Source organism: Neocloeon triangulifer, unplaced genomic scaffold, assembly GCF_031216515.1.
Source record: "Neocloeon triangulifer isolate White Clay Creek 2 clone unplaced genomic scaffold, ASM3121651v1 ptg000015l, whole genome shotgun sequence".
NCBI classification, from domain to species: Eukaryota; Metazoa; Arthropoda; class Insecta; order Ephemeroptera; family Baetidae; genus Neocloeon; species Neocloeon triangulifer.
In genome coordinates this window covers 2,755,518-2,776,843 of record NW_026775557.1, presented here as the reverse complement: position 1 = coordinate 2,776,843, position 21,326 = coordinate 2,755,518, and the positions used below count along the sequence as shown (strand labels likewise).

General features: G+C 39.5%; 1 protein-coding gene across 4 annotated transcripts in view; it reads right to left on the bottom strand.

The window, feature by feature from the left end:
- The window catches only part of LOC132202397 (uncharacterized), a 34,048-nt gene extending 12,863 nt beyond the window's left edge, over positions 1-21,185 (bottom strand). For 2 of the 4 annotated variants that reach the window (XM_059629285.1, XM_059629287.1), the window contains exon 1: positions 20,934-21,185. In XM_059629285.1, the coding sequence (XP_059485268.1) occupies positions 20,934-20,950 (17 nt within the window). In that variant the 5' untranslated portion in view covers positions 20,951-21,185. Of the gene's footprint in view, positions 1-3,973; positions 4,178-20,933 lie in introns of those variants that run through there. The other 2 variants (XM_059629283.1, XM_059629286.1) reach the window with 1 other exon arrangement.
- Between the last annotated feature and the right edge of the window lie 141 nt (positions 21,186-21,326).

Genomic DNA, 21,326 nt, shown 5'->3' with positions numbered 1-21,326 from the left:
TATTTATTTATTCTCCATTCGATTGTCGCATGAATACACATTTAATCTAATGAACAATTTGAGTTTGTCAAAAATTCATCTGAAATTATTCGAGCGTAAATTTCTTACAAGAATTGAAAAAAATTATCAGTCAAATTAATATTCACAATTCACATGCATAAAAGTAAAAATTAACAGATTCCCTCTCAGTCGGGTCATTCTTTATTTAAAAGCACATGGCCATGCAGCATAACGTGAGAATCGATTTTTTTCCTGCACCCGAGCAGCCTCTCTGCAAATTGAATCTGATGGCTTTTAGCAGGACACTCAGGCCAATAATAAATATAAAAGAAGCGCACAAAGAAACGGCGTTTTAAGCGCAGATAAAATGTTTTGTGCGCGCGAGCCGCCGATATGATTTATCGCCTTTTTATTCAAAACGCGCTGCTCGCAGAAGCAATTTCGTCCGCGCGCCGCCGAGCACCGAGACGGCCATTATGCAAATTTTAACACTTTTCATCACTTCGTCCCGTCCAATTATGTTGTAGTTTTAAATAATGCGCTCGATAAATATGTTATATGCAAAATCCGAGACACTTTTCACGCCGCGGCGAGAGGCGTTTTTAATAAAAAGACACGAGAGCCGCGGCGGATCTTCTACTTTTCGCGATATTATATGTTATGAATAACAAATTGTGACGCCTCTCTAATCGCTGCACGCGGCCGCGAGTGCGGACAGCCCAAATCTTTTCATCACACGCCTAAACCAAATTTATATACCAGCATGATTTGCTCTATACAAGGCAGTTATTTAAAAAATATCACGAACATTGAAATTCGCAACATGAATGTCAAAAGTGAGATAAAGAGCAAAAAAATGCAATTTAATTTTTTTTTTCAATTATAATATTCAGAAGTTTCTTTTAATTTGTCAATTTCCAATTATTTCAGCCACCGTGCAAGATGTCATTATTATTATTTTTTTTAAATGCATTTACGTGGTAAATTGGTATTATGTAAAAATAGACCGCCGCCATTAATACGTGATTATTGATGCAACATATTAGACTGTGCTGCAAATTTTCCAGCACCTGCCATGTGGTTCATGGAACCCCGTAATGTGCTCTAAATGAAATTGTAAACGATGTACATGTGCATTACGTGTGATAATTTCACCCACTGCAATTGTCAATAATTAAATTTTATCCTTTCCTGTTTTTGGTTTGCAAATTGTATGTGTAATTTGTTATTCATTGCGTGATTTTGTTTTTTTAAGAAAGGAATAACTAAAGTTATCTTATTTCCTTCAAAACAATTAAGAAAATTTCTCAAATTCGTGGTTTGCAATTTTTGAAATACATTAACACGGAGAGTAAAATATTTTATCACAAAATTATTGCTTTTTTTAAAAAACCAATGCTGCGAAAAAAACAAACGATGGAAACCATTAGAGAAACTACATGATATCAGATTGGGATAAGAATTAAATCTTTTGCGAGTGACCCAATATTAGCAAAATATTAAGGGGATTTATTTTCCAAGTAACTCATTTAAATAATTTTGGGATTTTTTTACTAGAATTAAATTATTGGTACATTGCTTTTTCACCGTTCCAACAAATAATAAAAATCATATTTCGAGAGCCAAAATATTTATTTTCTCAAATCTGTTCCGTTAGATTATTTAATTTTGAATAAGAACTTAAAATTAAGGCTCTAAAATTCATTAACCAACATAATTTTATAATTGGTTAAAAATTAAAACCTCCAACAATTTAATTCACAATATGGGAGAAAAGTGAATTTTGAACAGTGTTGCATAGCAAAAAAAGTCATTTTTAATAGCTTTTTCTCCTCATTGCAGAAATTGTTTTTCATTCAAAAAACAAATGGTTCTACCAGTTTCCGTCATGGTCTGACTCTATTTTATGAGCATGAAATAAAAAACTAATCAGCAAAATTGAAAACTTGACACAAAGAAATTTAATTTTTGTGTGCTGACATGATGTACGTAAGATGTTATGTATTTCATTATATCTAAATGGTGAATAAATATATAAATAATTTGTTAGTTTCCAGATTTTAATGTTTGTGTTAAATTGTGGTGATTATTTTTCAATTTTGCTGATTTTTAGTACTTTTCTTGCTCAAGAAATAGGGTCGCAGACCTTTACTGAAACTAGAGGTGTCATGTTTTTTAACAAAAAACCATTTCTGCAACGAGGAAAAGCCCGATCTCTTCATTTCCATGATCATCTCCTCGAGTGTCAACTTTTTCTAACAAATTTTATAATTGCATATTACTAACCATTGCAAAAAATCCAGATTATTTTGATGAAAGCAACTTTAATTTCTCACAAAAAGGTTGTTTTTTTACCATTTTTTTTATTTGTTTATTAATTGACTGCAGCAAAATGGTGCTGTTTGTTATTCGTTACTTTCTCTTTGGACTTTTGCATAAATTTTAATGTTATGTTTTACTTAATTGATTAAAAATTTCATAAAAAATTCTTATAATTTTTCACAATATAATTTTTGGCAATAACTGAAAAAATCGAAAGCAAAATTTAAAATCTATGATGCAATGTGGAATTAAAAACAAATTTTTACAAATTAAGCCTCAAAATGAAAATCGTCGGAATCGCTGAATAACATGTAAAAATATAAATCAGTGTCACGTTGAGTGTCCGGCTCATTTTATGGAGGGTGATTTGTGAGCGTGGAAAATGCACACACGAGGGGAGAAGGAAATAGGCAAACGAGCGATAAAATTAAGTAATGAGACACAATATCAAACCCGTGGTCGAGACATGGGCGGCGGCGAATGCATCTCGCGTCGAGTGCTTTTCGCGGCGGCGGCCCAAGCATCTGCTTTGAGATGTCGCGAGCGCGAATAATGGGGTCATTTGAGCATTGTGGCGGACACAGGCACGCCGCAGAGGAACAATGAATCAAAATCCCTCTGCAAAAGAGCAGCAGCTTTTCGCCCCGTCTCTGTTTGTCACTCTCGAGTGAATCCGTAAAGCGAATCTCTGCGCCATTGTGGCAAATCAATTGCTCGTGAAATATGGATTCGAGAGCCAGCGAGCGCCGCGCACCACGGCACACACACGGCCGCTAATAAAGAGTCAAACCAAATCATGAATCCACCCCAATCGTGTCAAAATTATACCGTGACCTCGCTCGCTAAGTGGTTTCGCCCCTCAAATAGCTTCCTTTTCTGTTCAAAAATAATTATACGGAATGATTTTATTTAAAATTAAAATTATTTAGAAAATTCCTTTACTTTTTATTAACAATTTTGAATCCAAAATTTTTAATTATAAATTATGCAAAGATTTTATTATTTTAAATTACGTTTATTCTTGGCCATTTTTCAATTTTTTCAGCCTTAGCAAGGATTTTAAATGAAAAAGACATGCATAAAAATATTAACAAATTTTTGCAGAATCAAATTAACTTTAAATCATCAATTTTATTACCAAGATTTGAAATTTTTGCATAACGAGTCTTGAATTATTACAAAAATTTTTAATGATGTATATCAAGAATTTTAGAGAATTTACACAAAAAACCTGGCGTCAAATAATAATTTTGAACTGAATTTGATAAAGAATTTTTATCGCCGTTATGAATTATTCAAATTTTCAAACTAAGAATTTCATAAAACCGCAGACAAAAAACATATAATAAAAGAAGAAAGTTCTGTTTCTGTATCTGCGGGACGCACAGGTGGTTGTGTCTTTTGGCCACGCCCCCCGTAACGTGCGAATTCCATGGATGACCGCGTCCTTGAGTTCGAAAACAATGGCCGACTCACAATCAGAATTTTTCTCGCACTCGGATTTCCCGCCACAATCGGCACGTTCAGCACGAGCATGAATTTCGTGTCAAAAAATCAATATTCTGCACGCTGAGGAATTTTTCTTGGTTCAGCACAAGAAAAGATTGCGAAAAATTTGAATTTGCCGTGAAAATTTCTGTTTTCAGCATACCTGCCCAAGGTCGATTGCATCCAGGAGGGTGCCCAGGCGGCGTCGTCGCCTTACATTGGCGCCGATTCGCCTGATAGTGGCTCTGAACGGCACTGGCTGCACTGGCGAAAAATCCGTCGACCCAAGTAGGAACTTTCCGTGGCGGAGGCATGCAGAGCAGAGCGAACAAAACGAGATTCTTTTGGATCCGTTCGGCACCGAACTGACCCGTAGAGTATAGTATAGTGCGTACCCCACCCCTCCCCTCCAACCCCCCTCCTAGGAGTCGGCCGAGAGAACGCCCCTCCAAATTAAAATCGCTGTCCTTTTCCCTTGATTTATCGCGGGGAGCAAATAATTTCCACGCTTTGCGTTGCTTGCTGCCTAATCACTAGCCAGCCAGGGTAGCTGCTGCTGTTGAAAGGTGGAGGAATTGTTTGCCAAGAGTGGCAAGACCAACTTTTTCTCTCTACCTGACGCGGAGAGCGGCGTCTTTTGTTCCCCGGCTCTGGGAAAACGTCTCTCTCTCGCAGGTAGCACGAGGCCGGCCAGGGGGTTGTTTTTGTATATTTTTGAGGTTTATGGAAACTAACGCTGCCTTTTCTCTTTTTCGCATTCAAACAAGACTGGAGACGCATTCATCGGCACTCATCCTATGGCTCACATCAACCCCTTTCTGCTGAGAAAAGAGAAATTTCGAAGAGAGCAAGAGCACTGCTGTCATCATATCTTTTGATGTTGTTTTGAAATGTTTTCAAGCAAAACGCAAGAAGCGTGATGCGTTTATCTTCGTGGGAAATGCATTCACCCCCGACACCCACGTGAATTGTTTTTTTACTCCAGCACTGGCGTTTCGGGTGGTCCTGGTTGGTATGAAAATAGTTTTGCAGAAACAAAATAAATAATGTTACATAATTTGAATTTTTTTTAATTTATGCAATAAAAATTTACAGACTTCAACCTTGGATTGATGAAAAAGGCTGCTATGATTCACAAACTGACGCCAATCAAGATTACTGAGAATGAGCAACTGTCGCAGCATCATCAATGAATCAATGCTCGACTTCCGCACAGAGCATGGTTAGTCATTTAATCGCATATCAAGTTGCGGTTTTTTATCAAATTAAATATGCGTGCGTAAAGCCATGCATTTTACTACACACATCAAAATCTTCCACTGCAAGTAATTTTGTTTATCAACACTTTCCGCTCTAGACGGATATGGTTAAGGAAATTTGTAAATATTGTACCAAAGCGGCTTTTTAAAGGATGACACCTCATCATGAGGTTTGTCTCGTAATCAGCACAATTTTCTCATACATTTTTTAAATCTTAAAAATACAAGTGACTGTTTGAAAGAAAATAATTAAGGCAAACTCGTGGATTAATATATTTTTGTATATCATTCTGATATGTTTTAAAATCCTAACCTGGGAGGTTTTGCAGGTGTGCAGAAAAGGCTTATAATATATGAAGTAGCCGCGGTTGCTTGTATAAATGTTCGCGCACATTATTCAAGTATATATATGCGTCAACAGCATCAGTTATAAAATGAGGTGTTAATTTTAGTGCAACCCGTTTTATGTTCGCCTGCTTCTGCCGTCAGGGAAAAAATTAATTCTTGAGCGCGTGAGAGATGTGCGATAATCCGCTCTCGTCGATCCCCTGCTCTTTATACACTTTTATAATCGCGTCGCGCGGCGGCGTTTAATTTGCCAGTCGCCGTGGCAGAGTTTTCATTTGGAGAGCATGAAAGCAATCAGCCGCTCTCGTTTTAATTATCCCCCAGCAGCGCACTGACGCAACTTATGTACTTTCCACGCTGGCTGTGTATAAAGTGTATTATGTAAAACCACCGCCTCTTTTTAATTATCCGGCGGCGGCGGCGTTCAGCGCAGCAGCACGTGGGCTGTTTTCGTCATTGTTATTGGATTTCCGCGTCGCTGCTGCGTCTTTTCTTCCTCTTCCTTCGCATCTCATCTCGCGGTCTCGTCGCCGCGCATTTTGCTCAATGACACTTGATGCAAGTCCACATAATAGAATTCCATTTTGCTGCATCCTCTCTCAGGATATGGGAAGCCAATTCAAAAGGCCTCTTGAACAAACTTGGAAATTTTTTAGGTCGAGCGCAAAGTTCAAGAAATAACTAGACTTTTGACGACCTGTTTGGTATGCTTTAAAAATATATTATTAATTTTTTTATTAAAAATTGAAATTTTTAGTTACATTGATTATATAAAATGTAAATCGGAAAGGCATACGCATTTTTGTTTTGAATAATGCAACAAAGGCAGGAAACATTATCGATTAAGATTTCAATTGTTACAAGAGGATGCATTTAATTTTATCTAAGATTTGCTAATTGTCATTCTCCAAGTTGATTGCAAAATTAATTAAAGTATGCTGTCGAAGCACTCAAGCAGCACATAATGCAGATTAGTTTTTCAGATATTGCCGCGATAATGAAGAGAAATTCACAAGACAAATGTACCCGATGTGCTGAAATGTGAAAAACACCTACTGCATCCCACGTGAAAACCCGTAATCTTAGATTCCTCTTGATTTTAAAAAAGGGAGAGCACTGCATAGTGCTGGGAAAGCATTCATTATACTGCAGTTGTAAATTACTTGGGCTGGAGATATTTTTTCCAAATCCCAACTGAATTGCATGCAGAACTTGAATTCTGTCAAAGCCTTAGCTTGTAAATAACTGCACCATACCCTGACTGCGAGAGAGGGAGAGCGTTTCATTCATGAATATACAGTATGACCCTTGCAGCTAAATGCACAGGGTTGTTCATTCTTCGTTTTTCATAATGAATTCCTATACTATGCAAGCAGCGTGTGTGACTAAAAGCGAAGAAAATCGAGAGCACAAGAAACGCACAATTGATGCTGGAAATGTTTTGCATTCCTGGCTCGCTATACCTTTGTCAATGGGAGCCAGCGCGCTTATCGCTTGTCTGAATGGGCCAAAAGCAAAATGCCATCGCACTCACTTATCACCATTCATTACTTCCCCAAGTCGGCCTGCCAACTTTTATCAATCACATAACGCTGGCCGTCGGTGCCACTTCATCACTTGCATGAAGTTCTCTCGGCGGGTTTCGAGCGCGTGCCTCCGTAAAAAATGTCATGAGTGATCGATCAGCCTCCCGGGTCGCTAATTCACCGCGTAATTGACTGTCGTCGGCTTTTTTTTAAAGTGACCCCGTTCACTTAAGATGTCTTTACACAAAACCAGATTATCTCTACATGTATAACAATTTTTGCTAAATACATAATTTTTCGGCCCCAGAATTTCCGAAAGCTAAATCAGCCATTAGAGCTCGAGCAGAAAGGAGGCTGTAAAAGGTTTTCCATTTGCATTAAAATTCAATTATCCTAAAAAAGATGGCTGGCAGCTGAACGGCTCTATTAGAGATTGGCAAGAGTAAGTAAATTAAGAGAGAAGCAGAAGAAGTCAAACGCGGCCCTGAAGACATTTATAAAGTAAATCCTGGCAGGGAAGATAATAAAATGCGCTATAGAGAGAGCTGAAAAATCTGCGTGCTCGTTTTCTTATATGAATTATATCTGCATGGTAAATAACTCTGTTAATGCACAGTGGGTGTCCGAGATCACGCAACACGCGAGTTCAGCGGCAGCATCACCACTTTACGGCGGCCCATCATCACACTGCGCGGGGCCTGCATCAAACGGGCCGCCGCTGTTTCGCAACTTTGCTAATTTTCCGTCAAAACAATGCGTTAATCGCGCAGCTCGGAGATTATTTGCAGGCTCTAATGGCGCGGCATTTATGTTTTACATTTTGGTCCAATAAGCGGAAAATGAGTTATCAAAATGTAAAGAGCGCATAAAAGTCTGGGTGGCTCGGCGGCATTTTTAAGGCCTATGGCGCTCGCTCTTTTCACTCGGGGCCACCTTCACACAGTGTGTGTTTTGGGTGGGGATAAAACACTGCTTGTTCCTTCGGTAAAAAATGTGTTGAACACAAAAGTTGTAAAAATGTTGGGAACGAATCGTTTGGTCGGACCTACACACAACTCCTTTGAAATTGATTATTATTTTCTTGTAATATTCTTCTCTTACAAAGGTGGCCTCATAAATAAATACACCAGAGGTAAAAATACCACGACTGGTTACGATTTATTTGAAAAACCAGTGTTTACTTTTATAATGTAAGCACATTCAATAAATTTTAATAATTATAATGTGGGATTAGTTTTTTATATACGATTTGTTTAATTTAAATTATAAAATTTATAATCAATTGATTTATTTTTCCATTCAAAATTATATTAGTCATTGAATAGAACTAAAATTAAAGATAAACAAAAATGCTGAAAATTTTAAATGTTTAAAAGATATAAAAATAAAGTAGATTCAAACCATTCTATCTTTTTGTTTCGTTGAAAAAATTAATGAAATTTTTTGCTAGGTGCACCATAAATTAATTTGTGTACTTTCTAGAGCTCTATATTATGTGTGGCGGGCTGTTTGAGCATTCAAATCCCAAGTCACACACGCTAACACAAATGGAGCTTTCGTTTGAAACAACCTGCTATAATTTATTTGGATTCCTCCATTCATTTATGATAAAGTGCAGAGCGTTTTGTGTACATAATGTGATTAAAATGTGTAGGATACAAATCCAGAGAGCAAATAGAGAGCAGCACCTATCTTGTTATCTCGGACAGGAAATGAGCAAACGATGAGCTGTGTGTGCATTCAAGTGTGTCTCGCTGTATGTGTTGATTAAATGCAAGAGAACGTTTATTTTTCAGCGACCTTTGTTCCCGCGAGATATCTGCAGCTCCAATTTTTGCCAGAAAAGTTGCGTATATAAATTTTTTGCACCGCCCTAAACTGCGGAGCCTCTCGCGGGGAGTTGAAATTTTTATTTGTGCGATATGTTGCTCTGCTGCATATGGCTTTTATAAAGTTATAATGTGTGTACTTTTTTAGGGGCCGCTTGGGAGGCATTGTGTCTGATATGTATGCTTAATCCTTCCACAGATGATATTGCCCGCGGCGCGTTATCACCGCCGATAACAGCCGGTAATATCAATAAACACCTCTCAAACCGAGCCAGAGCTCGATTTTTACAATCCGCTGCACGCCGTCAAAAAACACACTGAAATTTCATATCAACATACACGCAGTTTGAGCAAAGTTCACTTCGCGCAGAAGAAAATAATAGACTTTTATAATTTGTCTTATATTTATAAAATTGATTTCAAACAATTAAAATATCTTTTTAAATAATTATTTATTTTAATCTGCTCGTTTTTTTATTGTGCATTCAACTTAAATTCATTTGAATAATTATATTAAGAAATAAGCAAAACTTTGATCATTTTATTAGTGTAAAGCAAATTAAAAATTACGTTCACAATTAAAAAAATGAATATATAATTTGATTTTAAGTTTGCGTTTTCTATACCATGAAATAAAAATTTTCATAATTAAAATATAATTTATATGTTCATTAAATACAACTTTACGATTGGAGATTCTCAACAGAAGCCACACACATACCTCATGGATGTGAGATGGGATGTTTTTATTTTTCAAAAGAAAATCGTAAAAAGCGCTGCCGCGCGTTTATATGTTTATACACTCTTCCTTTTGTACTCCTCTGTCGCATTGACATATTGAAATAAGTTTATGCGTTATGTCGCGCTGGTCTTTGAACCTGTCATCGCCAAGTTGATGCATCGGAATTTGAGCGAGTCTCTGTCGAGAGGAATATTAAGAAAGAGCATTCCAAGCTGTGTGTGAAAACCGTGGCTGCTGGTGGCTTATGTTGTATATATGCGTCGCCACACACCATAATAATAACGGGCTTAGCGAAACCGAGATTTTTTGCCCAAATTAGATAAGGCCATTTGTTTAGGGGTGTGTGAAGCATTTTTATTGTATTATGAGTTGCTCCATTGTCATGCAAACGCGCACATCCATTCTGCGTGCGAGGGCCGCGTTCTTTGGGATTTACGGAGAAAACTCCTCTTAACAATTCTCGCACAGGTGCTTTTGCCTTAAATATATGCGAAATGAAAAGTCGACACAGAAGTTTTGAAATAAAAATTCTTCGAGTGAGAAAGACTCTCACCAAAAAGCACCTGTCGATCTCAACCGTAAATAAATATTTTTCTGAAAAAATTGCCCATAAAAGTGACGAGTTGTTCTCACCACTTGTATATAATATTGATTGAGTGATTGATTAAGGGTCTCACTGCTCTTCGTGGGCGGCGTCTCAACGCTTTATTAATCTCTGCGTGGGGTGATTGTATTAAGATGTTTCCCTGCAGGGTCAGATCTGCTGTCAGCAGCTTTTTGTTTCTCCAATCCAATTACAGGCGCAGACCGAGGCCTTGGGCTGAAATTAAATTATCGCACTCAACCGCACGTCCCATCTTTATTTTCATTTGTCATAATTTTATATATACAAAGGGACGGAATTAACAACGATTAATATTATTCGTGTTTATTTTCATAGCAATTTAGGCTGCAAAATATTAACTGTTTTATAATTAATTTTAACTATTATATTATTTAATGAAAAAATTATTAAAACGTAAAAAATATTATTCCCAAAAGGCTTGCTCACCCCATATTTGGAATTCTCTCCTTTCGTTGAGAGCAATAATTGATCAAAGGCACCCTGAGTGAACCCTTGAATAAACCTGTATATCGCCATAAAAATGTCTCACACCTTTCAAGGAGGGCAGCTCAGCCTGGCTTTTGCTTCTTCATTCATACCGAGAGGCGATGGATGCTTTTCTGGGAAATTTTAACGGTCTCTCTCACTCGCGCAGGCTGTAAAGCGCATTGTGCATTATTTGTACTATAACAACGCGCTATATATGGCCACAGGTAAGTAAATTTCCAACAAAAGCCAAAGATCGCTTTTGGGCCGAGCTGTACCAAACTCTGAATGGACGCGCGCGCGAGACCGCACCGAAGCGAAATGGGAAAAAAATTTCGCCCTTCGCCAGATTTTCCATATTTCTGTTCTATTAAGGTGCGCAATCAAAACGTCTACGGCGGGCGATTAAGGTGCTGGAGTGGTTTCTCGAGAGGAAAACACGGTTGAGCAGGCAGGGGTTGGGCCGCGCGGCCTGCCTCCTAAACAAATATTTCTTTGGCACTACTTGAGAAAAACAAACTGCTGCTGCCGCCGTGGAGAAGAAAATTTCCTCCTCGTCCGACGGAATTCCTCAAAGGAGCGCAGCAAAGACGAGCGGCAGCGCAGTTTTTAAGAAGGGGCGGCCGGGGTGGAACCCTTTTTATCAACACAGGATGCTTTGCATAATTCGCCGCGCGGCGGGGCGATAATTGTGTTTGCCCTGCCTGCTGCATGCCAAAGGTTACACCAACCTTTGCTCTCGCGCATCTTGCGGAGAGAAGAGCAGCAATAAAGCCTCGTGCAATTATTTGCCTCTCGCCGGAGCGCAGTTTTTCCCAACGACTCGCAGTGCGTCGCGATCGCAATCGCGCCCGCCGCGCAATAATTGGCACCACTGATTTGCATACCGCGCACTAAATTGGGCAAACCGCCAGACCTTTTCCATCTGATTGGAAGGCCATAAACGGGGCAGTGTAAAATAGCAATAAATCACTAATCAGCCGGTGGGAAATGAGCTGAAAATTCCGTCAATTGCTGAAAACTGACAAGGATTCTCTCTAAGCATACAAAAAAAAAATCTAAAAAAAATACGCAAAATATTTCATTAAATTTGAATCAAATTTAGTTAATAAATTCAATTACAATTTTTAATATACTAGAGATTTTAAAATAAGTCTATTATTTTAGTTTTCAGTTTCATAAAATTCTGTAAATGTTTCAACAAAAATTTCATCATACCCAAATTAAAAGTAACCAAGCAGTTTTTTTAAATTATTTTAATTCCAGGTTGAGAATTTCTGATTTCGGATCCCAACTCTGTGGGCCGCCAAAAACCAGCTCAGAGGCCGCCAACTTCACCTCTGAATGCTAAACCAAACCATCAACTTAACGAAGAGTATGGTATGTGTCTCATTTTGATTTTAATATTATTGCATCTAAATCAATAACTATAATTAGATATTCATTAAGATCAACTGAAATCTGAATAATCAGGTTATTATTAATTATTAATAATTATTTTTGTCACTTCCCCAGAACCATATAAAATCACGTTATTATAACTCGGTCTTCAGTGTAAAGCGCCGTGATTTGCATTGAGCCTCTCCACTAAAGATGCCTTATCACCTCACACTGTGGGAAAAAGCCCGTGTTTGTGCTTGTTTCCCAAAGAAATTAAACTGGGCACATCTCGCGCCGCAGCGACCAGGCAAAGGGCGATAAATCCCGTGTCTGTCGCTGACCATTCGAGGATTCATCACAGCCAGGGCACTCTTGGTGCCGCCGCTGAACGCCCCGACAGATCAGATTTCATTCGCTTTGGCGGCTCCAGAGAAATCGGACTTTGAGATGGGTTTGCCCTCGCGTCGTCCCGCCACAGGGAAACAATCAATTTTCCCCCGAGCTTCATATTTAATATAACCGCACAAATGCAAATGTGAACTATTGAAAACATTATTTTCAAATTTTCTTTCCTCCTTTCTGATGCGTCATCTCGTGCAGCGCCAGGGAAAATCCAAATTTGGAGGCGCACACCGTTAGTAAACGTTAAAAAATCACTCGGCGCGTCGAAATTCCGTCCTTAAGTGATGCTGCTTGATGCGTTGATAAGGCGCGCGTTTGTTTGTGGTCCATTATCTGACCAGTCGGTCTCAGCGCATCTCACCGCTGACCTCTGCTGACCCTTCAGGGACACAGGCTGGCTCTCTCAGGTCGCTGCTGTCAAACAAGTATACACAAAACACACATCTCACCAACACACCGACTGTATTCCCATATAGCTCCTAATGTTGGGGGAGTCCATTGTTTGATCTTTTTTTCAAATGCATAAATCAACTCCATATAGCCTGTTAGCAACTTTGACTAATTATAGGAAAATATAAATTGAAACCCGAAAACAGAAATGTTTAGCGAAAATTTTGAAAACCAATTAGTTTATGAGCGCATAATATGAAAAATTTTATAAAAATTTGCTTGTGACGCACGATGGAAAAATTAAAGTTTTTTATAATAAAATAATATTATATTATCTTCATTAGAAATTAAAACCATAATAAAACTGATAAACCCTGAACAATTTAAATTAAATTTTATTTCAAAGATTATTGCTGAAGGAAAGGAAAAGGTAATAAATAATAAATTTTTTTAAACCAACAGAAAATCGTTGCCGACTTAATATCATACATGGGTGCGCTCAACAATTTTGCGCTCGCGCTCGCGCTCGCGATCACTGGCAACAGTGCGCTCGCGCTCTGCGCTCGCGATCAAGATTTTGAAAATGTTGCGCTCGCGCTCTGCGCTCGCGCTCAAATTTTTAACAAGTCTTGCGCTCACGCGTTGCGCTCAAAAATATTTTTATCCGAGGAAAAAGTGCGACTTTTTAGACAATTTTTTAATATAACAAAAAATACATCGGCAATTGGAAATGATAAAGTTGAAGTTAAATCACCAAAATTGGGATCAGTTTTAAGTTTTTGGTATAAAAACACTGTTTTTCATTACAATTTTTGATCAAATTCGGGAATTTTTACTCTTGGTTTGAGCGCAAAATGAGCGCAATTGAGCGCTGCGCTCAGCGACCAATGCGCTCGCGCTCTGCGCTCGCGCTCACGATTTTGAAAATCGTGCGATCGCGCTCTGCGCTCGCGCTCATGAGCGCAGAGCGCGAGCGCAGATCGCAGAGCGCAAAGTGCGCTCTGCCCATGTATGCTTAATATATAGTAAACCTTTCCACATCATTATAGAAAAACGTGTCTTTTCTAAAGGTCTATCAATATAAAGAAGAATAATCTCTGGACGTGATCACCACGCGCGCAAGTATTAATGTGGTGTGACAAATCTGAAATTTTGGATCAGTGCGCGCTTGGGCGGCCCTCGCATTTTAATAATGCGCGTAAAACGTCGTGCTGATTAAGATATTATACCCATCGATTCCCAACGATCCCTCTCGCGCAGGCACGCAGCATATGTTATAAAACGGCTCTGATGTCGGTGTAATAAATACAAACGGCGCCATTCTTTCTCTCTCAAACTAATGATGCAGAAAGAATCAGAACCACTAAGATGCGAGAGAGAGAAAATTCACTCTGCTGCATCCGAAGACATTTAATTTAACACACTGACACATAAATTAGCAAATGCCGCCGCCGCCTCTGCACATCGAAGGTGAGAGGAGCGCGCGCGTCTGTGATACTCCTATACTTTGTGCTGCTTATTTTTAACCAACAGACCCGCAGGTAAATTAAACTCTGACCCTGATGATAATTGCCGCTTTGGCTGCACCGGGGCCGCGACCTCTTGAGAAAACACAAGTCTGGCGCATTTTATTATTATATACGAATGTCCGAACGCCCATGAGTTTTTTAGAAAAAGTGAATGTGCGGAGGAGTATCGGATCCAGCGAGCGTGTTGAATTTTATCTTTTGCGCGTATTTCCCGTCCCAAATGCATCGTGAGAGACCACCTTTGACAAAAGTCATCAAAAAGCCACATACGCGGATGTATCTTTCTCTCCTCCCCGATATAAAGCGGGGCGATTCCGGGCGCATTCTTCTTTCAAAGAGTGGCATATTTCCGCGCGCGACGTCTCAATAGCCAGAGAGTTCAAACCCGCGTTTTCGGAAAACAGGCAGGCGGCGTTCTCGTTTTCCAAAGCGGCAGCTTTTTCTGTAACAATGGAAGGTGACAGGTGCCACCTTCCAGGGTCAGGCGGGCCCGAGGCAGCCATCGCGCTCGCTGCCTTTGTGAGCGCGACAAATTTATTACTTTTGGGTTCTTTAGAAATAAAAAGCAGCGAGAGAAGTCATGACTGCGCCGCGCGAAGAGAAGTGACTCGGGCATATATGTGTGTTTACTTAGCAGTCATTTGGTCTGTGAGTGCGAGAGAGAGCAGCCAGCAGCGAACTCACTCACACATTCAAAAAGGTGCATCTCTCTCCAGTCAGTCAGTCAAGCCGCTCTTCGATTCATTTACATCACTCCAAAAACCGGCTCCGGCAGCACCACGAGGGATTTTATTAAAAAACCAACAGAGTGTGTGTAAAACGTGCCGTCGACTTATTCTGCGGCTCGCACAGTTGCGTGCAGCCTCACTCTCGGCCACCGCGAATTTCACTCGACCAATATATATGAAATGAATATTTATGTACATTCGGCCCTTTTGCACACACACACATGTTGAGCGAAAAAAAACGTGTATATTATATAAAAGCGTCTAATGAGTCTTCAACAAGCAATAACAAAAATTGCTGTGCGCCTGATAAAGCGATTAGTGTGGAGTCTGCATCAGATAATCTTGCCAGCGTTTTTTTTTTTTTATGTTCAAGATGCGATAATAAGGCTGCTGCTACGCGATATTAAGTGAACATATAAGGCCGTTTCGCTCCACACCCGCTCTCTCGCTGCTGCTCTGCGCGTCTACATCGCCGGAGTAAATTTGTGGTTTTGCGAGATGTGTCATTTAATATCTCACTTGTCCCGCTAGAGTCCAGTCAAAAATAAATACTGCGTTTTAAGTCACGCAGCTCCGACCCGAGAGTCACAGCAGCGCGCTTTATTTTATAATAAAATGACTTCGTATGCCCATCCATTTACAACAGACACGGGCGCAAAACTAGAGAAATTTATTGCGAGCAAGGGGGACACACACAGACTTCTGTCTAAAACCCGCACGCGTGAGTGGGCTTTTTATGGACGGGCGCATAGAGTGGCGCTCTAAAATTTTTGATTTGTCGTAGAATTTTCCATTTATGAGTGACATATGAAATTATGCCTTTGTTGCTGGTTGACATGGTCATAATAGCGGACGACATTTCACTTTTCTCTACAACATGTGAAACAGTTAAACACAATGGCGAGGCGAAAAGGAATTCGGAGCAGAAAAGATTATATATTGTGAGAGAGAAAAAAAAATCACCGCCCACTGAGTTTTCTGTTTTCCCGATCAATGAGCACGTCAAAGCAAAAGGGGTGTTGTTGACATATCGGTATGCCTAGAAAAATTCTTGGAGCTAGGATTAGCATAAATTTGGAGCCGTTGTGACAATAATAACGCGACGGATGGCTCTTTTTCTTTCGTCACTTGGCACGCTGACGCCGAAAGGCGGGCTTTGCTGCTGATTTAAAAGGTCCTAATGCAAGCGCAGTTAATCCTGATAAGAGCAGCAAAGCGCGCGCGGACAAAGGCCACACGACTGCTCAATAAATAAAATGATTTGCACAAATGGACCACACAGCACGGCTTTTGTGGAAAGTCGCACGCACACAACGTATATACGCGCTTAAGTGCTCCTTTATCAGCTGCTGAAATGCCTCAGGTGGGTTTTTATTGGGCGCGCATGGCAGTTACCAAAATCTGTCGAAAAGCTGCCGGAAAATGTGGATGGACAAACGAGGGGGCGAAATGAAAAAGTCACAAAACATCTAAAAGTGTCAACCGCAACAAAATATCAGTTCTAAACGACCGCTTTTTCATATAAATATGTATTCTTACAATTTATGATTCAAGTTTTAAATTAAATAAGAAAAGTAAAAATTTAATAAAATAACTTATTTGCTAACTTTTTGATATGATGCAAATTTAAAAGTATGCGTTTTTTTTAATAAAATAATATTAATTTAAAAAAATTATTTTTTTTTTAATTTTGCTGCAGTATATAATTTTTTAATATTTCCAAATTATAAGATAAAGATTTCAATTTGCCTACAAATTTATTATACTACAAACTTTTTATCAACAAAACCTAATTATTTTTAATAAATATGATCACTAAATTTGAGAAGAACTTGCTATGCAAGCGTCAATCAACAGATAAATTTTCCTAGCTCTTTTCCTTTGATTATGATTTGAAAATTAATGGATTCACTGGATTCACCAATGTCAATATTAAATGATGTGTTTCAAATACTTGAAAGCATAATATAATTTTCTATAATGTTCTGTTACTTGCAAAAACTTTCAGCATAAACAAATAAAAATACAAAAGGCCAAGTTGAGAATTGCCAAATAATATGTGGGCGTCCCCAATGCTTGAGCAAAAATCATGAGCTCCCGAGCGTGACTTTCTAGATTTTGGCGATGTTTGCCGCAAAATTGCTGCGCATTAGCGAGTAAATCTCCAAAGATTTCGGGCGGCAAGTTCACAGAGAGAGACTGATTGAGTTGCCGCGTGCTCGATGATCTCGCAATTATCGCTAAATAAACTCATCGCGCGGCGGCGGCGAGCAATAAAATTGGCCGCCGCACAAAAAAACAAATGCACGCATCGCAGAGGCACGTTTGCGCTGCTGCGTCCGACTACAGCACGTTTCTATAGGACAGCGGCCATAAAAAGAGCGGTGGAATTTGCCGAGAAGTAAACTTTTCTCGCGGCGCTTATTATCACCTGGAGAGAGACGAGTAGGAAAATGAAGGCAGCGCGCATTGTGTCACGTGTGTGTGTGTGCGCTCGGTCGAGCTGTAGTCGGTCGAGCCGAGAGAGCGATTGTCAGCTTTTTGCTGCTCATTTACATAAGTAAATACGGCAGCTCGCAAGTGCGGCGGATTCCTGGAGAGCAGCTCGCCGCCGCTAATATTAAAACTAACGCGATTCAGCGGCGCCGTGTGCGCTTTAAACTGCCGTCGCCGTTGTTTGCAGAGAGGGGGCCGCGTCGCGTTCATTCTTAAAACTGAAGAGATTTCCTCCTCGAGTTGCCTTTAATGAAACTGGCGAGTTAAAAGAAAGAACGTTTATTTCTCCACAGAGAAGAAAAATCGTCGTGTGTCCAGCGGGTTGCATAACGCCGAATCTGTCAGACGGACGCTGCTGAGCGTGGAAAAGAATTCGTTCGGAATTCCCAGATACGCGCTGAACTTGAATGTTTTTTTGCACAACTTCGAGATTCGCTTGTTTGCCATGATAAGCACTCGGAATGCTTGGAGCAGATATTGCAGCACGTGCTGCTCGTCAACTTTTTTCTCGGAAGCTCAAGTACTTTAATTATTGTGCTAATTTTTTAGAAAAGCGTTCCGAAATTGCAAACAAAAATTTTGAAGATAACCGCACTTTTTAAAGAGAAATCTGATCGCATTGTTCCCGTTGTGACGTGTCAAAATAATGTACTATTTGCTAGGCAGCTCCGAGAGAATGTGTTAAATAAAATTTGTTTAGCAACTTGCTCTTCAAAAAATGTAAATACACCTTGAGACGCAGCGAGCTGGGGCATAAGAATGAGAGAGCGCTGTTTCCCAATAGCTATACGCGCGCATTATTACTCGCGTTTATATTGTTTTCAAACAGACACACACAAAGAGCCGCATAAAAGCTCAATGCTTATAATACATACACTGCTTAGGAATTTCGGCCTTCACCAGAGCGTGTGCTATATTTCTCGCAACTCTTGTGCTCAATAATTCTCTTATCGTATCGCATAGGCGATCGAGAGTTAAGGGGAAAAAACTTGTACACGGTCATTGTGATCGCACTTCATCCTCAAATAATAATTTTATACATTTTGGAATGTTTCTTGATATCATTTCCCAAAAATAAAACAAGCTCTACGGAAAAAATTTCAAATAAAAATCCAAATTATTTTTAAATCAATGTGCAAAATAAAAGAAGACTTTAGTCCGATAATCAGAATTTTTTGCATTTTTAATGCCAAATAGTTTTTATAATTTTTCAGTTTGTTTCTTTATTTCAATTTAATAAAAATAAAAAATAAACTAAATAGAATAATAATAAAAAAGGGGTACAATTAAAAAAGTAGCATAGATCTGCTAAAACGCACGTCATCAAGGAAGAAGCGGAACAAAACCGACAGCACTATTATTCAAAATACAAGACACAATATAATTATTATGTGTTTTTAAAATTATTTGTTTCTTTGTTAAAAGTTACAAATTTAAACAAATCGTATTCCCTCGTCTCCTTAATTGCATTTTTGTGTAGAAAACAAATTAAGCTGGCTCGAATAAATTTTTCTATTTTTTTGCGCTTGTGTACATTGAAAGTAAATTCTTGAGGTACAGTTTAAAGTAAGAGCCACATTGTAATGTGAACACAAACATTTGATTACAATATATCACGCTCGCAGAGACGCAAACACCTCGGCAAATATGAACAAGGATGCGCGCATAGTAATAAAACGGTGCTTCAATTTGTTTGGTCGGAGATTTATCCGGCAAAGCTATTTTTATTGTCGCTGCATAGTGTGTGCGAAAAGTGGTGGAGGGAATATTTTATGTCAAAAAGGTTATATGATTATGGCCAACAGGAGAGAGACGAGGATAAAATAAGCACTCGCTAAAATGCCTCGAGTTTACTCTTTAATTTATGCTGAAAAGTATATAAAATATTATTATTCGTTTGCGCACTTCGGCAAACAGTCTGCGAGAGGCGAAAAATTTTCTATATTGGGAATGAAAGAGCTCCGTGTCGCCGAATGCTTATTGACAATTTGAATTTTAAATGTTTTCAAACAAAAATCAAGCAACCGACGTCACAATTACTACACACATTTGGGCGTAACTGCGCAAAACAGAAAAAGGTGCACTTGAGAGAGAAGACAATGGCCGAGTGTCTGTCGCTACTTAAAAAGTGCCAATTCATAATTTAATCTTTCATGTGTGTATCTTTACTATATTATTTCTGCTCGCAGCAACGTGCAGACCGCGTGAAAATTTTATTTAAATGCCCGCGGAAAATTCGCGTGTGCCTTCGGAGGCGCATGGGTGGTGCTTTGCGTCACATTCAAGTGTTTGTTTACTAAATTTAGCACCGCTCCAGTGGTTATCTTTCTCATTTCGCGCTTTGAAAACCGTCGCTCGTCTTGTAGCGCTGTCAATAGTGATCACTTGTCATGTTGCGCGGGCGGTCGCCGATCGGTTCTGGCACCGGATTAAAATCGCGCGCCAAACCAGATCGCCCTTTTCGGTTATAATACGGCATGAAATTTGATTAAAACATCAAACTTCGTTAGAGAACGGCCCCTGCCTCGCCGGACGACACGCACAAGACGTTCGTTCGTCTCAAGCCAAACCGCAGCGAGGCCCCGCTCGCTCCGCTACTCTTATGCAACGCGCCACACTCTTTCCTTTCTGATTTCACTTCACTCAAATAATGGCCAAATTCAAATCGGCGGCCTTGACTGAACATGTCAAAATCGATTGTGTGTCTTATCATCTCCGTTTTTACAGACAAAAAATTATTATTGAGGTACGAGTTCTGGACAGAAACGAGTAAATCGACAAATCTGCTGCTTGAATTTTAATTTTCTTCTATAAAATACTGCAAAAATGTGTCCAACGAGCCAAAATCTTTTATCAATAGAGAAAAGTTGGTCATGGTCACCTCTTTGAAAACCATTTCTTTTGAGTTTAGATTTTTGTGTTTGCGAGCAAAATTTAAAACTATTTCTTTCAAAGGTTCTTTTATGAAAGTTAGTTGCTATTTATTCAATCTTATTTATTAAAAAAAAAAAAAAAAAAATGCAATTTTCAATTATTTTTCATTATTTCAGCAGTACAAATGGATACTTTGTCGCTTGGTTTCTCCTTTTATAGAAACATATTAGAATTGCTTTTATGTTATTACAACAAAAATTATACTAAATCTAAGTATATCATATAAAAGTTTTGTCCGACAAATTAAATTCTAGAGTAATAAATTTTCTCCACGTTGGTTAGTTTTTTTTATGTATAATGTTTTTTTTCCGAATAGCACAATCTTAATCGATTATTTTTTATTCCCCAACGTCTCAAGAGAAAAATTAATTGAAAAAAGAAATGAATTGGTCCGGTCGGCGCAGCGCGAGGGCCGTCGGGTATGATCCTTGGCCGCTGGCCTGCGGCCGGCAGACCGGCCGGTGGCTCACCTTGGTATGATGGACATGTGGTGCTACGCAGCGGTGTCATTTAGGCCAAATCGGACAGCGGCGGCGCTCGACATGCAGCGTTGTTGGTGAGTCCAAAATTCGAATTGCCGATGCACTTGCGGGCATGCCCTCGCGGGACACGTTATCCCAGCGGCAACAATGGCAGCAACAATGAAGAGGCACCCATCACACTGATCAAAACTTGATCCGACCGACGACGAGCGAGAGCGATATCACTGGTTCAGACTGTTGCTGAAGAAGACTGAGGCGCGCGGCGCGGGGCCTCCGTCGGTCGGATCGGGGCAGCCGCCGCCGCTCTCAGGAGTCGCACCACGTGACCGCGCGCCGCTCCAATCAAACTAACGCACCTGCCGATGCGTCTAGATTAGATAA